This window comes from Anolis sagrei, chromosome 11 (genome assembly GCF_037176765.1).
Source record: "Anolis sagrei isolate rAnoSag1 chromosome 11, rAnoSag1.mat, whole genome shotgun sequence".
NCBI lineage: Eukaryota > Metazoa > Chordata > Lepidosauria > Squamata > Dactyloidae > Anolis > Anolis sagrei.
Window position 1 is genome coordinate 4,921,599 of NC_090031.1, and position 18,697 is coordinate 4,940,295.

Sequence of the window (18,697 nt, forward strand, 5' to 3'; positions counted from 1 at the left end):
CATGCTGGAGGATTTCCACAGTGGAAGGTCACCACAGAATCACTATGGAGGACCTCTATGATGGAAGTTGCCCATTGAATCATGCTGGAGGATTTCCAAAGTGGAAGGTGACCACAGAATCCCTCCAGTGGACCTCTATGATGGAAGTTGACCATTGAATCATGCTGGAGGACTTCCATAGTGAGAGATAACCATTATATCACTCCAGAGGACCTCTATGATGGAAGCTGACCATAGAATCACCCCGGTGGACTTCTATAATGGAAGTTGACCATTGAATCATGCTCGAGGACTTCCATAGTGAGAGATAACCATTGAATCACTCTGGAGGACCTCTGTGATTGAAGCTGATCATAGAATAACTCTGGAGGACCTATATGGTGGAAATTGACTCTAGAATAATACTGGGGGACTTGAGATTCCTGGAGAGGTGTCCTCCAGGGTTAAAAAATAGTGTCTTTAGCAGTCATGGTTTTTCTATGTTAGTAGAGGTTGTCCTCCAGGGAGACTCTATGGTCTTCTTCCACCATAAGTCAAGTTGTGCTTCTCTAAGAATCTCTAGGTCCTCTAAAGTGACTCTGTGGTTTAACTTCTGCAAGTTTGATGAGTCGTGGATTTGATTCCTATGCTCTCTAGGAATCTCTTGGTCCTCCAGCTCAGTGGTCTTTTCCCACCAGATATTACATTTTATTTTTTACTCGCCTCCCTTCTAAGCTTGAGGCAGAGTACAACATGGTTAAAATACGTAGATAGATACATAATACACATATATTAAAAGACATAGATATGAGCTTAAAATGTCAAGCATAGAGTTGTGCTGGAAGACTTTGAGATTTGTAGAGACGGATCTCAAGGGATCTCTAGGTCCTCCAGTGAGCCTCTATTGTCAATTTCCATTGGAAAGACCCTCAACCTATCCATGGGGCATATCAATATATATATGAGGTCAATATATGGATGAGCATAAATGGTAGGAATAAATAAAGCAAGGCTTACCTTTGGCCCGATTCTTCCAGGGTAACCCGGCAAACCAGGAACTCCAAGTTTACCCTAGGAAAAGAAACCAAAATATATATGTTTCTGGAATCCCACCTATGAAATAACTCTAAGACTCACCTTAAATGACAAAAGTCAGAGTCTTGGGAAGAGAAAAATGAGGAAGAAGGAATCGAGGCTAAGGTCAAAAATGCGAGAGGGCTTCTTGGATTCTTATAATGTGTCTCTCAAGCTGGAGGATTCTTACCTTTTCTCCTGAAGGACCTAATGGGCCAGGTTCGCCATTGGGCCCACCACGACCTTTGGGACCTTCAGGCCCATCTTCACCCCTTGGACCAGGAGGGCCAATTTCACCCTGGTAAGAATCGAAAAAGAGGTGAATTTAGAGAATTTAGAGATCCCATCAGGTCCGCTGGCTTTGTTATTTTTTTGTTGTTTGATGGCATTGACATCATCCCTATAGACCCTATCTTCAACATCTCTCGTTCATATAGTCACCATAAGTCGAAGCCAACCTGATGACAATTCATGATGGATATGACTTCCTAGAAATTTGGTGCTTAAAGGGGTCGATTCTTATTGGGAGCAACCTTCCCATTTCACTCATAGTGTATACATACAACCTGCATAAATGGAGAAAACTAGACTTCCACTGACTCACCCTGTCTCCTTTGATGCCCATGTCACCTTTGAAACCTGGGAAGCCATCTTCACCCTGCATGAAGGAAACATGAGGAGAAAGTATGACAAAACGCAAGATGGACAAGGAGCAAAGAAAATGCAGTCAAGTGATGATGGAGGTCTTCATTTTGTTCAAATGTCCCCCCTCCAATATTTATTTATCGTGTCATCAGCAACCAGACATTTGTATTACATTTTTAACAAAAACAAACAAACAGACAAAACACAGAATTTGCAAGCTTGGTAGTGGATTAAATGTCCTTTGACCAGTCTCTGGCCACTTGGAGTGCCTCTGGTGATGCCGCAAGAAGGTCCTCCATGGTGCATGTGGCAGGGCTCAGGGTGCATTGCAGCAGGTGGTCAGTGGTTTGCTCTTCTCCACACTCGCATGTCGTGGATTCTACTTTGTAGCCCTATTTCTTAAGGTTGGCTCTGCATCCCGTGGTGCCAGAGCGCAGTCTGTTCAGCGCCTTCCAAGTCGCCCAGTCTTCTGTGTGCCCAGGGGGGAGTCTCTCATTTGATTGAGGTCCTGGGTTTGAGCCTGCCACTTTTGGACTCTCACTTGCTGGGGTGTTTCAGTGAGTATCTCTGTAGATCTGAGAAAACTATGTCTTGATTTAAGTTGTTGACATGCTGGCTGATACCCAAACAAGGGATGAGCTGGAGATGTCACTGCCTTGGTCCTTTCACTATTGGTTGCTACTTCCCGGCGGATGTCAGGTGGTGCGATACCAGCTAAGAGTGTAATTTCTCCAGTGGTGTAGGGCGCAGACACCCCGTGATAATGCGGCATGTCTCATTCAGAGCCACATCCACTGTTTTAGCATGGTGAGATGTGTTCCACACTGAGCATGCATACTCAGCAGCAGAGTAGCATAGCGCCAGGGCAGATGTCTTCACTGTGTCTGGTTGTGATCCCCAGGTTGTGCCAGTCAGCTTTCGTATGATATTGTTTCTAGCGCCCACTTTTTGCTTGATGTTCAGGCAGTGCTTCTTGTAGGTCAGAGCATGGTCCAGAGTGACTTCCAGGTATTTGGGTGCGCTGCAATGCTCCAGTGGGATTCCTTCCCAGGTAATCATCCTCAGAGCTCGGGATGCTTGTCTGTTCTTAAGGTGAAAGGCACATGTCTGTGTTTTAGATGGATTAGGGATCAGCTGGCTTTCTCTGTAGTAGGCAGTAAGAGCACCTAGAGCTTCAGAGAGCTTCTGTTCTACCATCTCAAAGCTCCCTGCTTGAGCGGTAATGGCACGATCATCAGCATAGATGAAGCTCTCTGTCCCTTCTGGCAGTGGCTGGTCATTTGTGTAGATGTTGAACATGGATGGGGCAAGCACGCTCCCCTGAGGCAGGCCATTCTTCTGTTTCCGCCATTTGTTTCTCTGACCCTGGAACTCAACAAAGAAGCTCCTGTTTTGTAGTAGGTTTCCTATGAGGCAGGTGAGGTGGTCGTCCTTTGTGATATTATACATTTTTTTCAGGAGGAGGCGGTGGTTTACAGTTCACAACCAGGGTATTTCTACTTTCGCTTCCTCCAAATTAGCTTCACAATGATCCAAGGATTTGTTTCCGCAGCATAAACAGGACAGCTTTGGGATGACACTGACATACATCACAAACGTCGCGGTGGAGGACATCTTGCCGAAGCTTCCCAGATCTAATGAAATCCCAGGGGTACCTTTTAGGCCTGGGTAACCACGGAAAAATTTGGTTCTAAACTCGTTTTGTTTTTAGGGGGTCCTTGCGTTTCGTTTTTTTTAATAATTCCGAATTTTTCCTTTAAAAAATTTCGAAATTTACGAAATTTCGTAAAATTACGAATCGATTCGTTAATGGCGGACGAGATTGCGCAATATGCTAAAAAAAACCTTCCAAATGGGACAGGAGGAACTTCTGAAGCTTCCCTCTCCCTCTGTTGTTGACTGTTGGTGTGATAAAACAAACAACAACTATAAAACTTGCACCAGACATGCGAAAATAATTACGAAATAATTATGAAATAATTTCGAAATAATTACGAAATAATTACGGAATAATTACAAAATAATTATGAAATAATTACGAAATAATTACGAAATAAATTGAAAAAATTGTTTCGAATCTAATTTACTCCTCACACTAGGGCTGGGCGGTTTCGTTTCGTAATTTCATAATTCGTTAAAAATTCGTTATTTTTTTGGTTACGAAGCGATAACGAACCATTTAGGAGCATCTAAAAAATGAAACGAATTTTTCAATTCGTTTCGTAATTGCTTCGTATTCATTTCGTATTCGCTTCGAAATCGTTTCGAAATCGTTTCATTATTATTTCCGCATGTCTGGGGCAAGTTTTATAGCTGTTGTTTGTTTAATCAGTGAAAAAAATTATAAATATCACACCAACAGTCAACAACAGAGGGAGAGGGAAGCTTCAGAAGTTCCCCCCGTCCCATATGGAGGGTTTTTTAGTGTATTGCGCGGTCGCGTCCGCCATTAACGAATCGATTCATATTCGTTTCGTATTTGTTTCGTATTATTTCGTAATTTTACGAAATTTCGTAAATATCGAACTTTTTTAAAGAAAAATTTCGGAATTCTTTTAAATATCGAAACGCAAAAAAACCCAAAAAACGAATCGAGTTTAGAAGCAAATTTTTCCGTGGTTGGCCAGCCCTACCTCACACTATTCCTGCATGGCTCAATATTGGATCGTAAGCTAATTTAAATACAAATTAATAACGAATTACGAAATTAACGAACGAAACCGCCCAAGCCTAGAAGGTAAGCCCCGAATGCACATGACTCCTTTCCAAATTTGCACAACCTGGGTATTTCTACTTTCCCTTCCTCCAAATCAGCTTCACAATGATCCAAGGATTCGTTTCCGCAGCATAAACAGGACAGCTTTGGGATGACACTGACATACATCACAAACGTCGCGGTGGAGGACATCTTGGCGAAGCTTCCCAGATCTAATGAAATCCCAAGGGTACCTTTATTCTCTCCAACTAGTAGCTAAGAGTGTCCCCTCTGTTGATATAAATACTAGGACTTTGCAACCAATTACCGCACCCCTGGACATTTTCCGTCCCGTTTTTGGCGGGGAGAAATCGGTAACAATGCTCGTATTTCTTCCACTCGGCATGAGCTTAACTGCTGAAGATCCATCAATAGAGCGATGCAGTCCTAAAGCGAGCTTGTCGGGCACTAAAATGTGATGCGGTAAGCCTCAAGAACAACATCGGAGGGCTCAGGTGCCCCACGGTGGTTATATTTGTCAAATTTGCTCGGGATAGACTACAAATGTTAGCTGGGAGGATTTGAGGTTGAAACGGGTCTCGAATATAACACAGCCTTTGCTACGCCTTTGGAGAATGTGACAGTCTACTTGAAATACGCAGAGACCGAGCTGGCTGTCAAAGCTCTCGTTAAATACTGCGCTGTGTTCGTTGCTCCGCCGCCGGCGGTTGAATCCTCCATCCTCGCCGGTATTGGCTTCCCAAAAGGTGTAAATCTGAATCCGCTCTCAACATAATTGAAGATTACAACCCTGTGATACAAAGGAGATCAGAAGTGGATTTCCTTTGCAAATGGAGAGAAAGGGGGGAGATCAGTTGTACGTGAGTTTCCAGGATCCAAATCCCAGATTATATTTCATTCTTGCCTATGGAAGGAATAAATCAGGTCGTGATGGGAGACAACGAGCATTCAAATGCAAGATGCTCCACTTAGGCAGAAAAAACGAAATGCAAAGAGACAGAATGGGGGACAATGCCTGGCTCGAGAGCAGTACGTGTGAAAAAGATCTTGGAGTCCTCGTGGACAACAAGTTAAACATGAGCCAACAATGTGGTGTGGCGGCAAAAAAAGCCAATGGGATTTTGGCCTGCATCAATAGGAGCCTAGTGTCTAGATCTAGGGAAGTCATGCTCCCCATGCTCTATTCCACTTTGGTTAGACCACAACTGGAATATTGTGTCCAATTTTGGGCACCACAATTCAAGAGAGATATTGACTCTAAGCTGGAGGGCGACTAAAATGATCAAGGGTCTGGAGAACAAGCCCTATGAGGAGCGGCTTAAGGAGCTGGGCATGTTTAGCCTGAAGAAGAGAAGGCTGAGAGGAGATATGATAGCCATGTATAAATATGTGAGAGGAAGCCACAGGGAGGAGGAGGGAGCAAGCTTGTTTTCTGCTTCCCTGGAGACTAGGACGCAGTGGAACAATGGCTTCAAACTACAAGAAAGGAGATTCCATCTGAACATGAGGAAGAAATCCCTGTGAGAGCCGTTCAGCAGTGGAACTCTCTGCCTCGGAGTGTGGTGGAGGCTCCTTCTTTGGAAGCTTTTAAACAGAGGCTGGATGGCCATCTGTCAGGGGTGCTTTGAATGCAATATTCCTGCTTCTTGGCAGAATGGGGTTGGACTGGATGATGGCCCATGAGGTCTCTTCCAACTCTAGGATTCTATGATTCTATGATTCTACGAAATGTCCCCAAATCATTCTTGTAGGACACAAAACACTAGTTGCTATTCAGAAATCCAATTGTCTAGGTTTCCCATAGTGACTATGGTCAACATCCAGCATAGAGGGCATATCAGGTCTTCTTCTTAGGTGATCCCTCGTAGCTCGAGGATGATTGTCTTCCAGATGTGGTGTCCTGGTGGTGGGTCCATAGGTGGTTGTAGAGCCCTATTCTTGATCTACATGTTCTCCTGCAGTGAGGACATGGGTTTCCAGGTAGAAGGCGGTCCTGCTCAGAGTTGGCTTGATCTGCCTTCCTCATGGCACGTTTCTCCTTTTCGTCCTCCATTCGTGCCTCTTTGAATTCTGCAGCACTGCTGGTCACAGCTGACCTCCAGTTAGAGCACTCAAGGGCCAGGGCTTCCTAGTTCTCGGTGTCTATGCCACAGTTTTGAGGTTGGTTTTAAGCCCATCTTTCAATCTCTTTTCCTGTCCACCAATATTCTTGAGTTTGGAGTAGAGTAACTGCTTTGAGAGACGGTGATTGGGCATTTGGACAATGTGTCATATCAGGTATTTATGAGGGTTGAATGAGGTGGGAACATCTGACTTGCAGGACAAAGAAAGAGTTGGACATCCTGTGACACCAAGTTTCACAAGCAAAAGGTTGACAGATTGATTCAGGACAATCGTTGTATCACTCAGAGATACATTTCAAGCATAATTGGCATTTCACAAGAACGTGTGGGTCACATGAATGCTTTGCTTTGGTACTGGAAGATCTGTGCACAATGGGTACCCAGGACGAGGGAACTGTGAGACGCTGGTTACGGAAACAGAGTGTCGACTTCTTCCATGATGGCTTCAGAAAACTTGTTCATCGTTGGCAGAAATGTATCCAGTTGTCTGGTGATATATATATATATATATATATATATATATATATAGTGTGTCATCAGCAACCAGACATTTGTATTATATTTTTAACAAAAACAAGCAAACAGACAAAACACAGAATTTGCAAGCTTGGTAGTTGATTAAATGTCCTTTGACCAGTATCTGGCCCCTTGGAGTGCCTCTGGTGTTGCCGCAAGAAGGTCCTCCATTGTGCATGTGGCAGGGCTCAACTTGCATGTTGTGGATTCCACTTTGTGGCCCCATTTCTGAAGGTTGGCTCTGCATCTCGTGGTGCCAGAGCGCAGTCTGTTCAGCGCCTTCCAAGTCTCCCAGGGGGGAGTCTCTCATTGGGTATCAGCCATTGATTGAGGTTCTGGGTTTGAGCCTGCCACTTTTGGACTCTCGCTTGCTGAGGTGTTCCAGCGAGTGTCTCTGTAGATCTTAGAAAACTATTTCTTGATTTAAGTCGTTGGCGTGCTGGCTGATACCCAAACAGGGGATGAGCTGGAGATGTCTCTGCCTTGGTCCTTTCACTATTGGCTGCTATTTCCCGGCGGATGTCAGGTGGTGCAATACCGGCTAGACAGTGTAATTTCTCCAGTGGTGTAGGGCGCAGACACTCCGTGATAATGCGGCATGTCTCATTAAGAGCCACATCCACTGTTTTAGTGTGGTGAGATGTGTTCCACACTGAGCATGCACACTCAGCAGCAGAGTAGCACAGCGCAAGGGCAGATGTCTTCACTGTGTCTGGTTGTGATCCCCAGGTTGTGCCAGTCAGCTTTCGTATGATATTGTTTCTGGCACCCACTTTTTGCTTGATGTTCTGGCAGTGCTTCTTGTAGGTCAGAGCACGGTCCAGATTGACTCCCAGGTATTTGGGTGCGCTGCAATGCTCCCGTGGGATTCCTTCCCAGGTGATCCTCGGAGCTCGGGATGCTTGTCTGTTCTTAAGGATTAAGTCTGGTGATTATGTGGAAAAGTGAACAGTGCACATTCTAAGGATTATTTCTGCATTTGATTTATTAAAATATTCCCATCCAAACCCAAGTAGCGAAGGTGGAGGCATTACTTTCCATTCAACCCTTGTACATGATGATTCATAACAGAAGCAAAATGACAGTTATGGAAGTAGCAATGAAAATAATGTTATGGTTGGGGGTCACCACAACATGAGGAAGGTTGAGAAACTTAATGCACTAAGGAGAACATATCTGGGGATATGAGGAGACCAAAAAGTTTCCACCAAAACGATCTGACATTGGCTTCAAACACAACCAAGTTGTACTTACTCACCTTCTCGCCCTTGGTTCCTTTCAAGCCGCGGACCCCATCGGCTCCCTTTCGGGGAAGAAAATAAATGACAAAATGAATTAATTTCGCTTGGCACATGGACAAGATAGATGCGACAAACAGATGGATCGTTCATTGGTGGCGCACGAGGGCCGGATCTTTCATCCTGGGGAGAATTTGGCGTCCTAGAAAGACCAAGGTGAGCAGGGGACACTGTTTTGCTGAGGCTTCAAAAAGACCCCAATTTCAGAGACAAAACTGCACATTTCTTCAAATGGAAGGATCATTGATCCACGCGTCTTCCCGATTTCCGATTCATAACATGCAAACCCTGCCCTGAATGTTGAATATTGGTTCTAGCAATCCGGTTCCTCAAGAATCAAGCTGAGAACGGAGTTAATCTCAATTCCTTAAGGGGAAACTTCAGAAGGCAACGCGCTAGTGGAATTTCAAAGGAAACTAAACCTTTTTTTCTCTTCTTTTTAGCAAGAATCGATGCAAATTTACAAGTTGAGGAGGTCAAAGAATCCCTTTGGCCTCAATAATGTTGGTGTAAAGTTTGTTTCCATATCTAGAGGGCATCTAGACCAACGTTTCTCAACCTGAGGTGTCAGAGGGGTCACCAAAGACCATCAGAAAACACTGTTGGTCATGAGGATTCTGTGTGAGAAGTTTGGCCCAATTCTGTTGTTGGTGGGGTCCAAAATGCTCTTTGATTGTAGGTGAACTATAAATCCCAGCAACTACAACTCCCAAATATCAAGGTCTATTTTCCCCAAACTCCACCAAGGTTCACATTTGGGCATACCGAGGATTCTGTGTGAGAAGTTTGGCCCAATTCTATTGTTGGTGGGGTTCAGAGTGCTCTTTGATTGTAGGTGAACTATAAATCCCAGCAACTACAACTCCCAGATATCAAGGTCTATTTTCCTCAAACTCCATATTTGGGCATACTGAGGATATGTGCTAAGTTTGGTCCAGATCCATCATTATTTGAGTCCACAGTGCTCTCTGAAGTAGGTAAACTCCAACTCCCAAACTCAAGGTCAGTGCCCACCAAACCCTTCCAGTATTTTCTATTGGTCATGGGAGCTCTGTGTGCCAAGTTTGGTTCCATTCAATTGTTGCTGGAGTTAAGAATGCTCTTTGGTTGTAGGTGAACTATAAATCCCAGCAACTGCAACCCCCAAATATGAAGGCCTATTTTCCTCAAACTCCACCAATGTCCACATTTGGATATACTGAGGATTTGTGCCAAGTTTGGTCCAGATCCATCATTTTTTGAGTCCACAGTGCTCTCTGAAGTAGGTGAACTACAACTCCCAAACTCAAGGCCAATGCCAACCAAACCCTTCCAGTATTTTCTATTGCTCATGGGAGTTGTGTGTGCCAAGTTTGGTTCCATTCCATTGTTGCTGGAGTTAAGAATGCTCTTTGATTGTAGGTGAACTACAAATCCCAGCAACTACAACTCCCAAATATCAAGGTCTCTCACTTTTTTAAAATTTATCATGAATTCATCATAATATGATCTAATCATTTTATCCCATTGAATCAGTGATAGGTGTTTTAGTTTCCTTTCGTTCACAAATTGGCATTGCTTCCCATTTTAGATGAATGCAACTGGGCATTTGGAAGTTGGAACTGGGGAGACTTAGTTTGCTGAGCACCCTCTGGTGGACTTAGAGTGTTATATCAGCTGTTTGGAAGGGGAAGAAAAGGAAGAAAGCTGCCAAGTCAGTGGTTCTCAAACTGTGGGTCCCCAGATGTTTTGGTCTACAACTCCCAGAATTCCCATCCAGTTTACCAGCTGTTAGGATTTCTGGGAGTTGAAAGCCAAGACATCTCAGCCTGTGGATTCCCAGATGTCTTGGCTTTCAACTCCCAGAAATCCTAACAGCTGGTAAAATGGGTGGGAATTCTGGGAGTTGTAGGCCAAAACATCTGGGGACCCACAGGTTGAGAACCACTGTTCTAAGTCCTGTTTCCTCTCCTCATCGATTCAGCCTCCATTTGCAACCATCACCTGGCACGGATGGCTATCTATGGTTGGATTGTGTCTTCCTCTATTGTGGAATGGTGTTGGACTGGGTGGTCCTTGGGGTCTCCCCCAACTATATGATCCTACTGATTTATGTTCTTGACTTTACTGTCTGGAGGAAGGACATCAACTCTTGCTGAAGGAACTGAAGTAGTCCTGCTAAGTTTGGAGGAAGGACATCAACACTTACTGAAGGTCCTAGATAGACCCCAGTGAGCTTCTAGATGTTTGGAGACTTAATTCCCATAAAAGCTTGAACGAGCCCATCTTGGACACTTTCTGAGAGACCTGAAGTAGACCCAGTACATTTGGAGGAAATCAACATGTGCTGAAAGGCATGTTGGTGACCTTTCTGTCTGCAGGAAGGACATCAACTCTTGCTGAAGGACTGAAGTAGTCCTGCTAAATTTGGAGGAAGGACATCAACACTTACTGAAGGTCCTAGATAGACCCCAGTGAGCTTCTAGATGTTTGGAGACTTAATTCCCATAAAAGCTTGAACCAGCCCATCTTGGACACTTTCTGAGAGACCTGAAGTAGACCCAGTACATTTGGAGGAGATCAACATGTGCTGAAAGGCATGTTGTTGACTTTTCTGTCTGGAGGAAGGACATCAACTCTTGCTGAAGGACTGAAGTAGTCCTGCTAAATTTGGAGGAAGGACATCAACACTTACTGAAGGTCCTAGATAGACCCCAGTGAGCTTCTAGATGTTTGGAGACTTCATTCCCATAAAAGCTTGAACCAGCCCATCTTGGACACTTTTTGAGAGACCTGAAGTAGACCCAGTATGTTTGGAGATCAACATTTGCTGAAAGGCATGTTGTTGACCTTTCTGCCTGGAAGAAGGACATCAACTCTTGCTGAAGGAACTGAAGTAGCCCTGCTAAGTGGAGGAAGGACATCAACACTTACTGAAGGTCCTAGATAGACCCCAGTGAGCTTCTAGATGTTAAAAGGTGCCATTTTGGAGACTTCACTCCTATAAAAGCTTGAACCAGCCCATCTTGGACACTTTCTGAGAGACCTGAAGTAGACCCAGTATGTTTGGAGGAGATCAACATATGCTGAAAGGCATGTTGTTGACCTTTCTGTTTGGAGGACGGACATCAACTCTTGCTGAAGGAACTGGAGTAGCCCCAGTGAATTTGGAGGAAGGATATCAACACTTGGTGAAGGACCTAGATCAGTGGTTCTCAACCTGGGGTCCCCAGATGTTTTGGCCTTCAACTCCCAGCTGGTAAACTGGCTGGGATTTCTGGGAGTTGTAGGTCAAAACACCTGAGGATCTACAGCTTGAGAATCACTGACCTGGATGGTCCCCAGTGAGTTTCTGGAAGACTTCATGCCCAAAAAAGCCTGGACTAGGTCATCTTGGATAAGATCTTCTCCTGTATGACCCACCTTGAATCACCCAGACAAGCTTCTTCTTAGTGCTTCTTCTACCAACCATTATATTTCCCTTCTCCAAGGAGTGAACTCAACATATCCATGGATCATATTGCGATCCATAATTTTGGCCACCAAACCTTCCCTAGACCTCTATATGGGGTAGACTTATACATAAGTATATAGGGTATTACAGTGAAGTCCCTGAGTTGAAAGGAACACAAGATGCTACCTTACCTTGACACCACGGGGTCCAGGATATCCGATTGGGCCTTGAGGGCCAGCAGGTCCCTGGTAACAAAAGGAAAGAAAACAAAGTATTGCAATGAAATTATCTCAAATGTTTCCATAGTAGGTAACAGCTCTTGGATAACCCAGAACCAGCAAAGCATGTAAGTCCCAAGTAGGGACCAGGAAAATTTGGGGGGCCATGGTCAGGTTTCTACACCAAGGCTGTGTCCTGTTGTGTAGACTATGATCCACAACCACTGTGTTGAACATCAATGTTGTATGTTCCATCAGAGGGCTGAATCCACAGCCATATGAGCCACCAAAAGACCAATTGAAAGCAAAACCATGAGATGCTCCCACAATGACACCATCAACTATAAGTCTTCTATCACAACTTTGAATTGAACATGGAGGATTATGTGCTAGAAAAATGCATCTCTTGGAGAGTGCATGTGAAATGCTGGTAGGTATTGAGGAGAGGTGGGCAACTATTATTATTATAATGTTATTATTATTATTATTATTATTATTATTATTATTATTATTATTATTACTGTGCTAATTGCCATCACAGATCAGCTCAGCTGCCAGATGGATCAAGGCGGATCAGCACTGCTTGCGTTATTGGACCTCACAGCAGCATTTGATACGGTTGATCACAATCTATTGACCCACCACCTAGCCATGACTGGGGTTAGGGGGATACCCCTTAAATGGGTGTCCTCCTTCCTCCAGAATCGGGGACAGCATGTGGTGAGGGGAGGGATGGTTTCCGATAGATCTCTGCTAACTTCTGGGGTCCCGCAGGGAGCTATTCTCTCTCCTCTATTATTTAACATCTATATGCGACCTCTTGCCCGACTGGTGCAGAGCTTTGGGCTTGAGTTCCACCAGTACGCTGACGACACTCAGCTCATTCTGAGGATGGAGCGCCGGGCGGACTCTGTACCCGAAAATTTCCATCAGTGCTTTGAGGCTGTTACTGGATGGTTGCATGCCAGCAGGTTGAGGGTGAATCCAACGAAGACGGAGATCCTTTGGCTGGGCCGTCCGGGTGGGAGGGAGATCCAGCTGCCTACCCTGGATGGCGAGACACTATGTCCGTCACCTTCTGTAAAAAGTCTTTGTGTCTTATTGGACCCTCTGCTCACAATGGAGGCCCAGGTCTCTGCTGTGAGCAGATCTGCGTTTTTCCACCTACGTCAGGCTAGGCAACTGACTCCCTTCCTATCTAGGAACGACCTGGCTACGGTGATCCAGGCGATGGTCATCTCGAGGGTTGACTACTGTAATGCCCTCTACATTGGCCTTCCTTTGCCAGTGATCCGGAAACTGAAACTGGTGCAAAATGCGGCGGCTCGTCTTCTCACCGGGGTGCCGGCGAGGTGTCGTATCATCCCAATTCTACAACAGCTGCACTGGCTTCCGACTGAGTACCGGATTACTTTCAAGGTGCTGGTACTAACCTTTAAGGCCTTATATCAGTGGTTCTCAACCTGGGGTCCCCAGATGTTTTTGGCCTACAATTCCCAGAAATCCCAGCCAGTTTACCAGCTGTTAGGATTTCTGGGAGTTGAAGGCCAAAAACATCTGGGGACCCCAGGTTGAGAACCACTGACTTATATGGTCTGTGGCCGGCGTACCTGAGGGCCGCTTATCTCCCTACCAACCCCAGAGATTACTTCGGTCCAAGGACCAAAATTTGCTTGAAGTCCCCAACATCCAGAGTTATCATCTGTCCTCTACTAGGCAGAGAGCCTTCTCGATAGTGGCCCCTTATTTATGGAATGCCTTGCCAGTTGAAACCCGAACCATCCGAGAGCTACTTGCTTTTCGGAAAGCCTGTAAAACCTTTCTTTTCCAACAAGCTTTCGATGGGTGAATAACTCGGGACTATGTCGGTTCTCGTTTTTATTGTATTTTAAAGTTGGTTGTATTGTTTTAATCTACTGCTGTAAACTGCAAAATTGGGAGTGGCAGTATACAAGTCAAATAATAAATAAATAAATTGTTATACCCAGAACTTCTCAGATACCTTTGCTGGAGGAGAGATCTGACTTCTCCGCTCTCTAGGACCGGTGAGCCAATTAAGTCTAACCTCCCAATCCCCAACTGTCTCCAGCCTAATCTTTGGGCCAAAAGGAATAAATACTCCCAGCCAGGCAGACTTTGTTCAGAGGTCAAGATGCCTCAAGGCCGTAATTCTCCAGGAAAGCTGGCACCATGGGAATTCCAGACATGCCTGCTGCTGAGCCGACTGCCGGCTGCTTGCTAAATGGCTTCTAGGGCAGCAACTGACTCCGTGATGGATGACCCTGCTTTCGAATTCAGCGGACGCCTACACTTGCAAATCTCTGCCTTTGGGGACTCAGCCGAGGCAGCAAGGACAGGACAGCCCTGAGCAAGGTTGCAGCTCGAATTGGGCTAGAATTTGGCCACAACATGAGATACTAACTGTGTGAATTCTAGGTGGTTCAGTCCACATCTTAACAAGACATCCTCTTTCTAAATAACACACCACTGGACACTGATGACGGCCAGCTAGGAGTGATCCATCCTTCAACAATGCTTCCAGATTGGGTTTGGTGGACGTTCAGCATGGACCACAATGAACGAAACTACAATGTTTTGGCTGGAGGAGAGGTATGTAGTTATGGCTCTTGACTACTCCTTCAAGGCTAGAAGCTCCCTAGCTTTACAGTTACATCAATGGGCTACCATCTCATGGCTTTGCTCTTCCTTTGGGGTTTCATGATGTTCTGTTTCAACCTTGTGCTCATTCCTTAGAAGACCATCACCATATGAACATTGGAGACCACTTCAAATGGTTGATTCACTGAGTAATTTCACTGCCATGTTTCGGCTCAGGATTCACCAGTTCCTCCATGAATAAAAGTACATGGAGGAGATTTGTTATGGTTTGTTTCAGGGGGATGAGGGACCCTATTTCTCATGCTTCTGGATGCTTCAAAGAAAGGATACCATAGACAATAGCAAACAGGACGGTTACAAACAAAGTTCCATCTGACAGTTGGTTTCCCTACCACCTCATATCCCTCACTTTGGTCTTCCCTTCCCCTGGATGCTTCAAAGAAAGGATACCATAGACAATAGCAAACAGTACGATTACAAAGTTCCATCTGACAGTTGGTTTCCCTACCACCTCATATCCCTCACTTTGGTCCTCTCCTCCCCTGGATGCTTCAAAGAAAGGATACCATAGACAATAGCAAACAGTACAATTACAAACAAAGTTCCATCTGACAGTTGGTTTTCCTACCACCTCATATCCCTCACTTTGGTCTTCCCCTCCCCTGGATGCTTCAAAGAAAGGAAGCCATAGACAATAGCAAACTCTACTACAATGAATGACTTCCACCAACAATTAACCTAGAATCATCTGTCCTGGTCTGCATTTTTCTAAAGAAGAAATTACCTCACAGATAGACTGGAAGGGCTTTATTTCTCAAAGCAAACAGTACGGTTACAAAGTTCCATCTGACAGTTGGTTTCCCTACCACCTCATATCCCTCACTCTGGTGCTCCCTTTCATCCAGGAGCATGAGGACCCCATGAAGAAATTACCTCACAGACAGACTGGAAGGGCTTTATTTCTCAGACCAAACAGTACGGTTACAAACAAAGTTCCATCTGACAGTTGGTTTCCCTACCACCTCATATCCCTCACTTTATTCCTCCCCTTCACAGCCCTGTTTCCATGGAAACCCTCTCCCTTGCTTCAAGTGAGCTACAGGCCAAGGCATGGCCTACTTTCATGGTTCTCCACAACACCAGGAAAGGAAAGGAATTCATGACATCATCCTGGAGGACCTACAAAATATCTTCTCTAAGAATTTGCTTGATTGTCCAGAGCAACTCCATGGTAATTTCCAGGAGAATGTATGGAGGATCTAGACAATTCTTAGAGAGGACAGTTAGGTGAAACCATGCAGACACAACAGATAGGGGCATCATTCAGGAATGCATAAGGATGTGTATTGGGTTGATACGTACCTGACTTCCCTTCTCACCCGAAGGACCTTCTTTTCCAGGATGACCCTGTTAAGAAAGATGACAACAGAGTCTCCAGTCAACAAGGAACCATTATCACACAGGATAGGACTGTCAACAAGGCTTTCCATGTTGATGCTTCTTTGTGGTTGATTTCTCACCTATCCTTAACTTTTGGAAGCTTCAACAGAAGCAGATCATGAATTCCGAGGAAAGGACTGGATTAATTCCAAGGCAGACTTTAAATGTTCTCCAGCTTATTAAGCTAGCGCTAAGTCAACCACCTATTGACCTTTTTTTGCACAAAGAGCATGTTCAGCATAAAAAGGCCCTAGGCTTGGGCGATCAAGAAAAAAATTGGTTCTAAACTCGTTTCGTTTCTAGGGTGCGCTAGCGTTTCTAAATTCTGAGGACTTCCAAAATTTAAGATTTCAAAATTTCGAAATTTCGTAAATTTCGTAAATTACGAATCGATTCGTTAATGGCGGACGCGATTGCGCAATATGCTAAAAAAACCTCCAAATGGGACAGGGGGAACTTCTGAAGCTTCCCTCTCCCTCTGTTGTTGACTGTTGGTGTGATAAAACAAACAACAACTATATTATATTATATTATATTATATTATATTATATTATATTATTGTATATTATATTATATTATTATATTATTATATTATTATATTATTATATTATTATATTATTATATTATTATATTATTATATTATTATATTATTATGTTATTGTATATTATATTATATTACTTTATATTATAATATATATTATATTATATTATTATAATATGATTATATTATATTGTATATTATATTATATTATATATATATAATATTATAATATATTATAATATATTATAATATATTATTATATTATATTATGTTATTGTATGTTATATTATATTATTATTATATTATATTATATTATACAATTATAATATAATATAATAATATAGTAATAAAATATATAATATAATAATATAATATAATATATACAATACTATAATATAATAGTATTATAATAATATAATATAATATATTATTATAATATTACAATATTATATATTATATTATAGGTAAAGGTAAAGGTAGTCCCCTGACATTAAGTCAGGTCATGTCTGACTCTGGGGTGTGGTGCTCATCTCCATTTTTAAGCCGAAGAGCGAGCGTTGTCCGTAGACACCTCCAAGGTCATGTGGCCGGCATGACTGCATGGAGTGCCGTTACCTTCCCGCTGGAGCGGTACCTATTGATCTACTCACATTTGTATGTTTTCAAACTGCTAGGTTGGCAGAAGCTAGGGCTGACATAGTATTGTATATTAGAGTGAGGCAAGAAGAAGCATGAGGAAAGAGGAGGGAAGCAGCAGAGCAAAGGGACTGGAAGTGGGGTAAATGCGAGATTGTTAAACTTGCACCAGACATACGAAAATAATTACGAAATAATTACGAAAATTGGAAAAATTGTTTCTATTCTCAATTACTCCTCACACTATTCCTGCATGGTTCGATATTGGATCGTAAGCTAATTTAAATACGAATTAATAACGAATTACGAAATTAACGAACTGGATCGCCCAAGCCTAAAAGGCCCTTGCCTACCCAGAAAAATGCTGTTTTCTGTACAGAAAAAAGACCGTTATAAAATGTGCACAGAATAGATTCCCAACTGTGACGATTCTGTCAATCTAAGTCTTTCAACACTCAAGAACATTTGACTTTTTGGAGACTATTTTTGAATCTTATTCCACCCCTACAAGTGTACTTTCTGCGATGAGCGATGTGAGATGTTTATATGTTCAAAGCCAACTTACTGGGGGGCCGTCTGCTCCCGGCATGCCTGGAAGTCCTGGTTTTCCTAGAGGACCCTGAGAGAGGGAAAGGAAACAAGGTTGTTAGCATCACAAATGTGGTCTTTCAACCCTTCTCTTCTTTCAAAGAGCTTCTCAGATTGGTCCAGCCTTAATGGAAATGGCCCTTGTTCTGTGTTTGGAGAAACCAGACTTGTTGTCTGGAGTCAACTAAGACTATTTTGCCATCTCGACCACCACTCTCCCATTCCTCAAGTGAGATGGAACAGACAAGGAATCACCAAGCCAATGACCTATCTTCTCATTGGTCCCAACTAGAGTAGATCCCTTGAATCATAGAGAGGGATCTTCTTCTCTAGATGTCTTCAAAAGAAAAATGGACAGCTATTGTTTGGGACTACTTTAACATAGAAGATGGCTTTGAAAGGTAGCAGATCACAGGAGCTGTCTTCATAGACCTGTCAACCACTGCCTCCTCCTGAGAAAAATGTATAGTATCACAAAGGACGACCATCTCACCCACCTCATAGGAAACCTGCTACAAAACAGGAGCTTCTTTGTTGAGTTCCAGGGCCAAAGAAGCAGATGGCGGAAACAGAAGAACGGCCTGCCTCAGGGGAGCGTGCTTGCCCCATCCATGTTCAACATCTACACAAATGACCAGCCACTGCCAGAAGGGACAGAGAGCTTCATCTATGCTGATGATCGTGCCATCACCGCTCAAGCAGAGAGCTTTGAGATGGTTGAACAGAAGCTCTCCAAAGCTCTTGGTCAGTAGTTCTCAACCTGGGGTCCCCAGATGTTTTTGGCCTACAACTCCCAGAAATCCCAGCCAGTTTACCAGCTGTTAGGATTTCTGGAAGTTGAAGGCCAAAAACATCTTGGGACCCCAGGTTG

The 18,697-nt window shown here is 43.7% G+C and overlaps 1 protein-coding gene across 2 annotated transcripts in view; it reads right to left on the bottom strand.

Moving 5' to 3' along the window:
* The window catches only part of COL5A1 (collagen type V alpha 1 chain), a 224,990-nt gene that overhangs the window by 64,516 nt on the left and 141,777 nt on the right, over positions 1-18,697 (bottom strand). For both annotated transcript variants that reach the window (XM_067471818.1, XM_067471817.1), the window contains exons 25-31: positions 17,804-17,857; positions 15,984-16,028; positions 11,976-12,029; positions 8,312-8,356; positions 1,658-1,711; positions 1,244-1,351; positions 997-1,050 (exon numbers count right to left, since the gene is read on the bottom strand). In XM_067471818.1, coding sequence (XP_067327919.1) covers positions 997-1,050; positions 1,244-1,351; positions 1,658-1,711; positions 8,312-8,356; positions 11,976-12,029; positions 15,984-16,028; positions 17,804-17,857 — 414 coding nt within the window. The remainder of the gene's footprint in view (positions 1-996; positions 1,051-1,243; positions 1,352-1,657; positions 1,712-8,311; positions 8,357-11,975; positions 12,030-15,983; positions 16,029-17,803; positions 17,858-18,697) is intronic.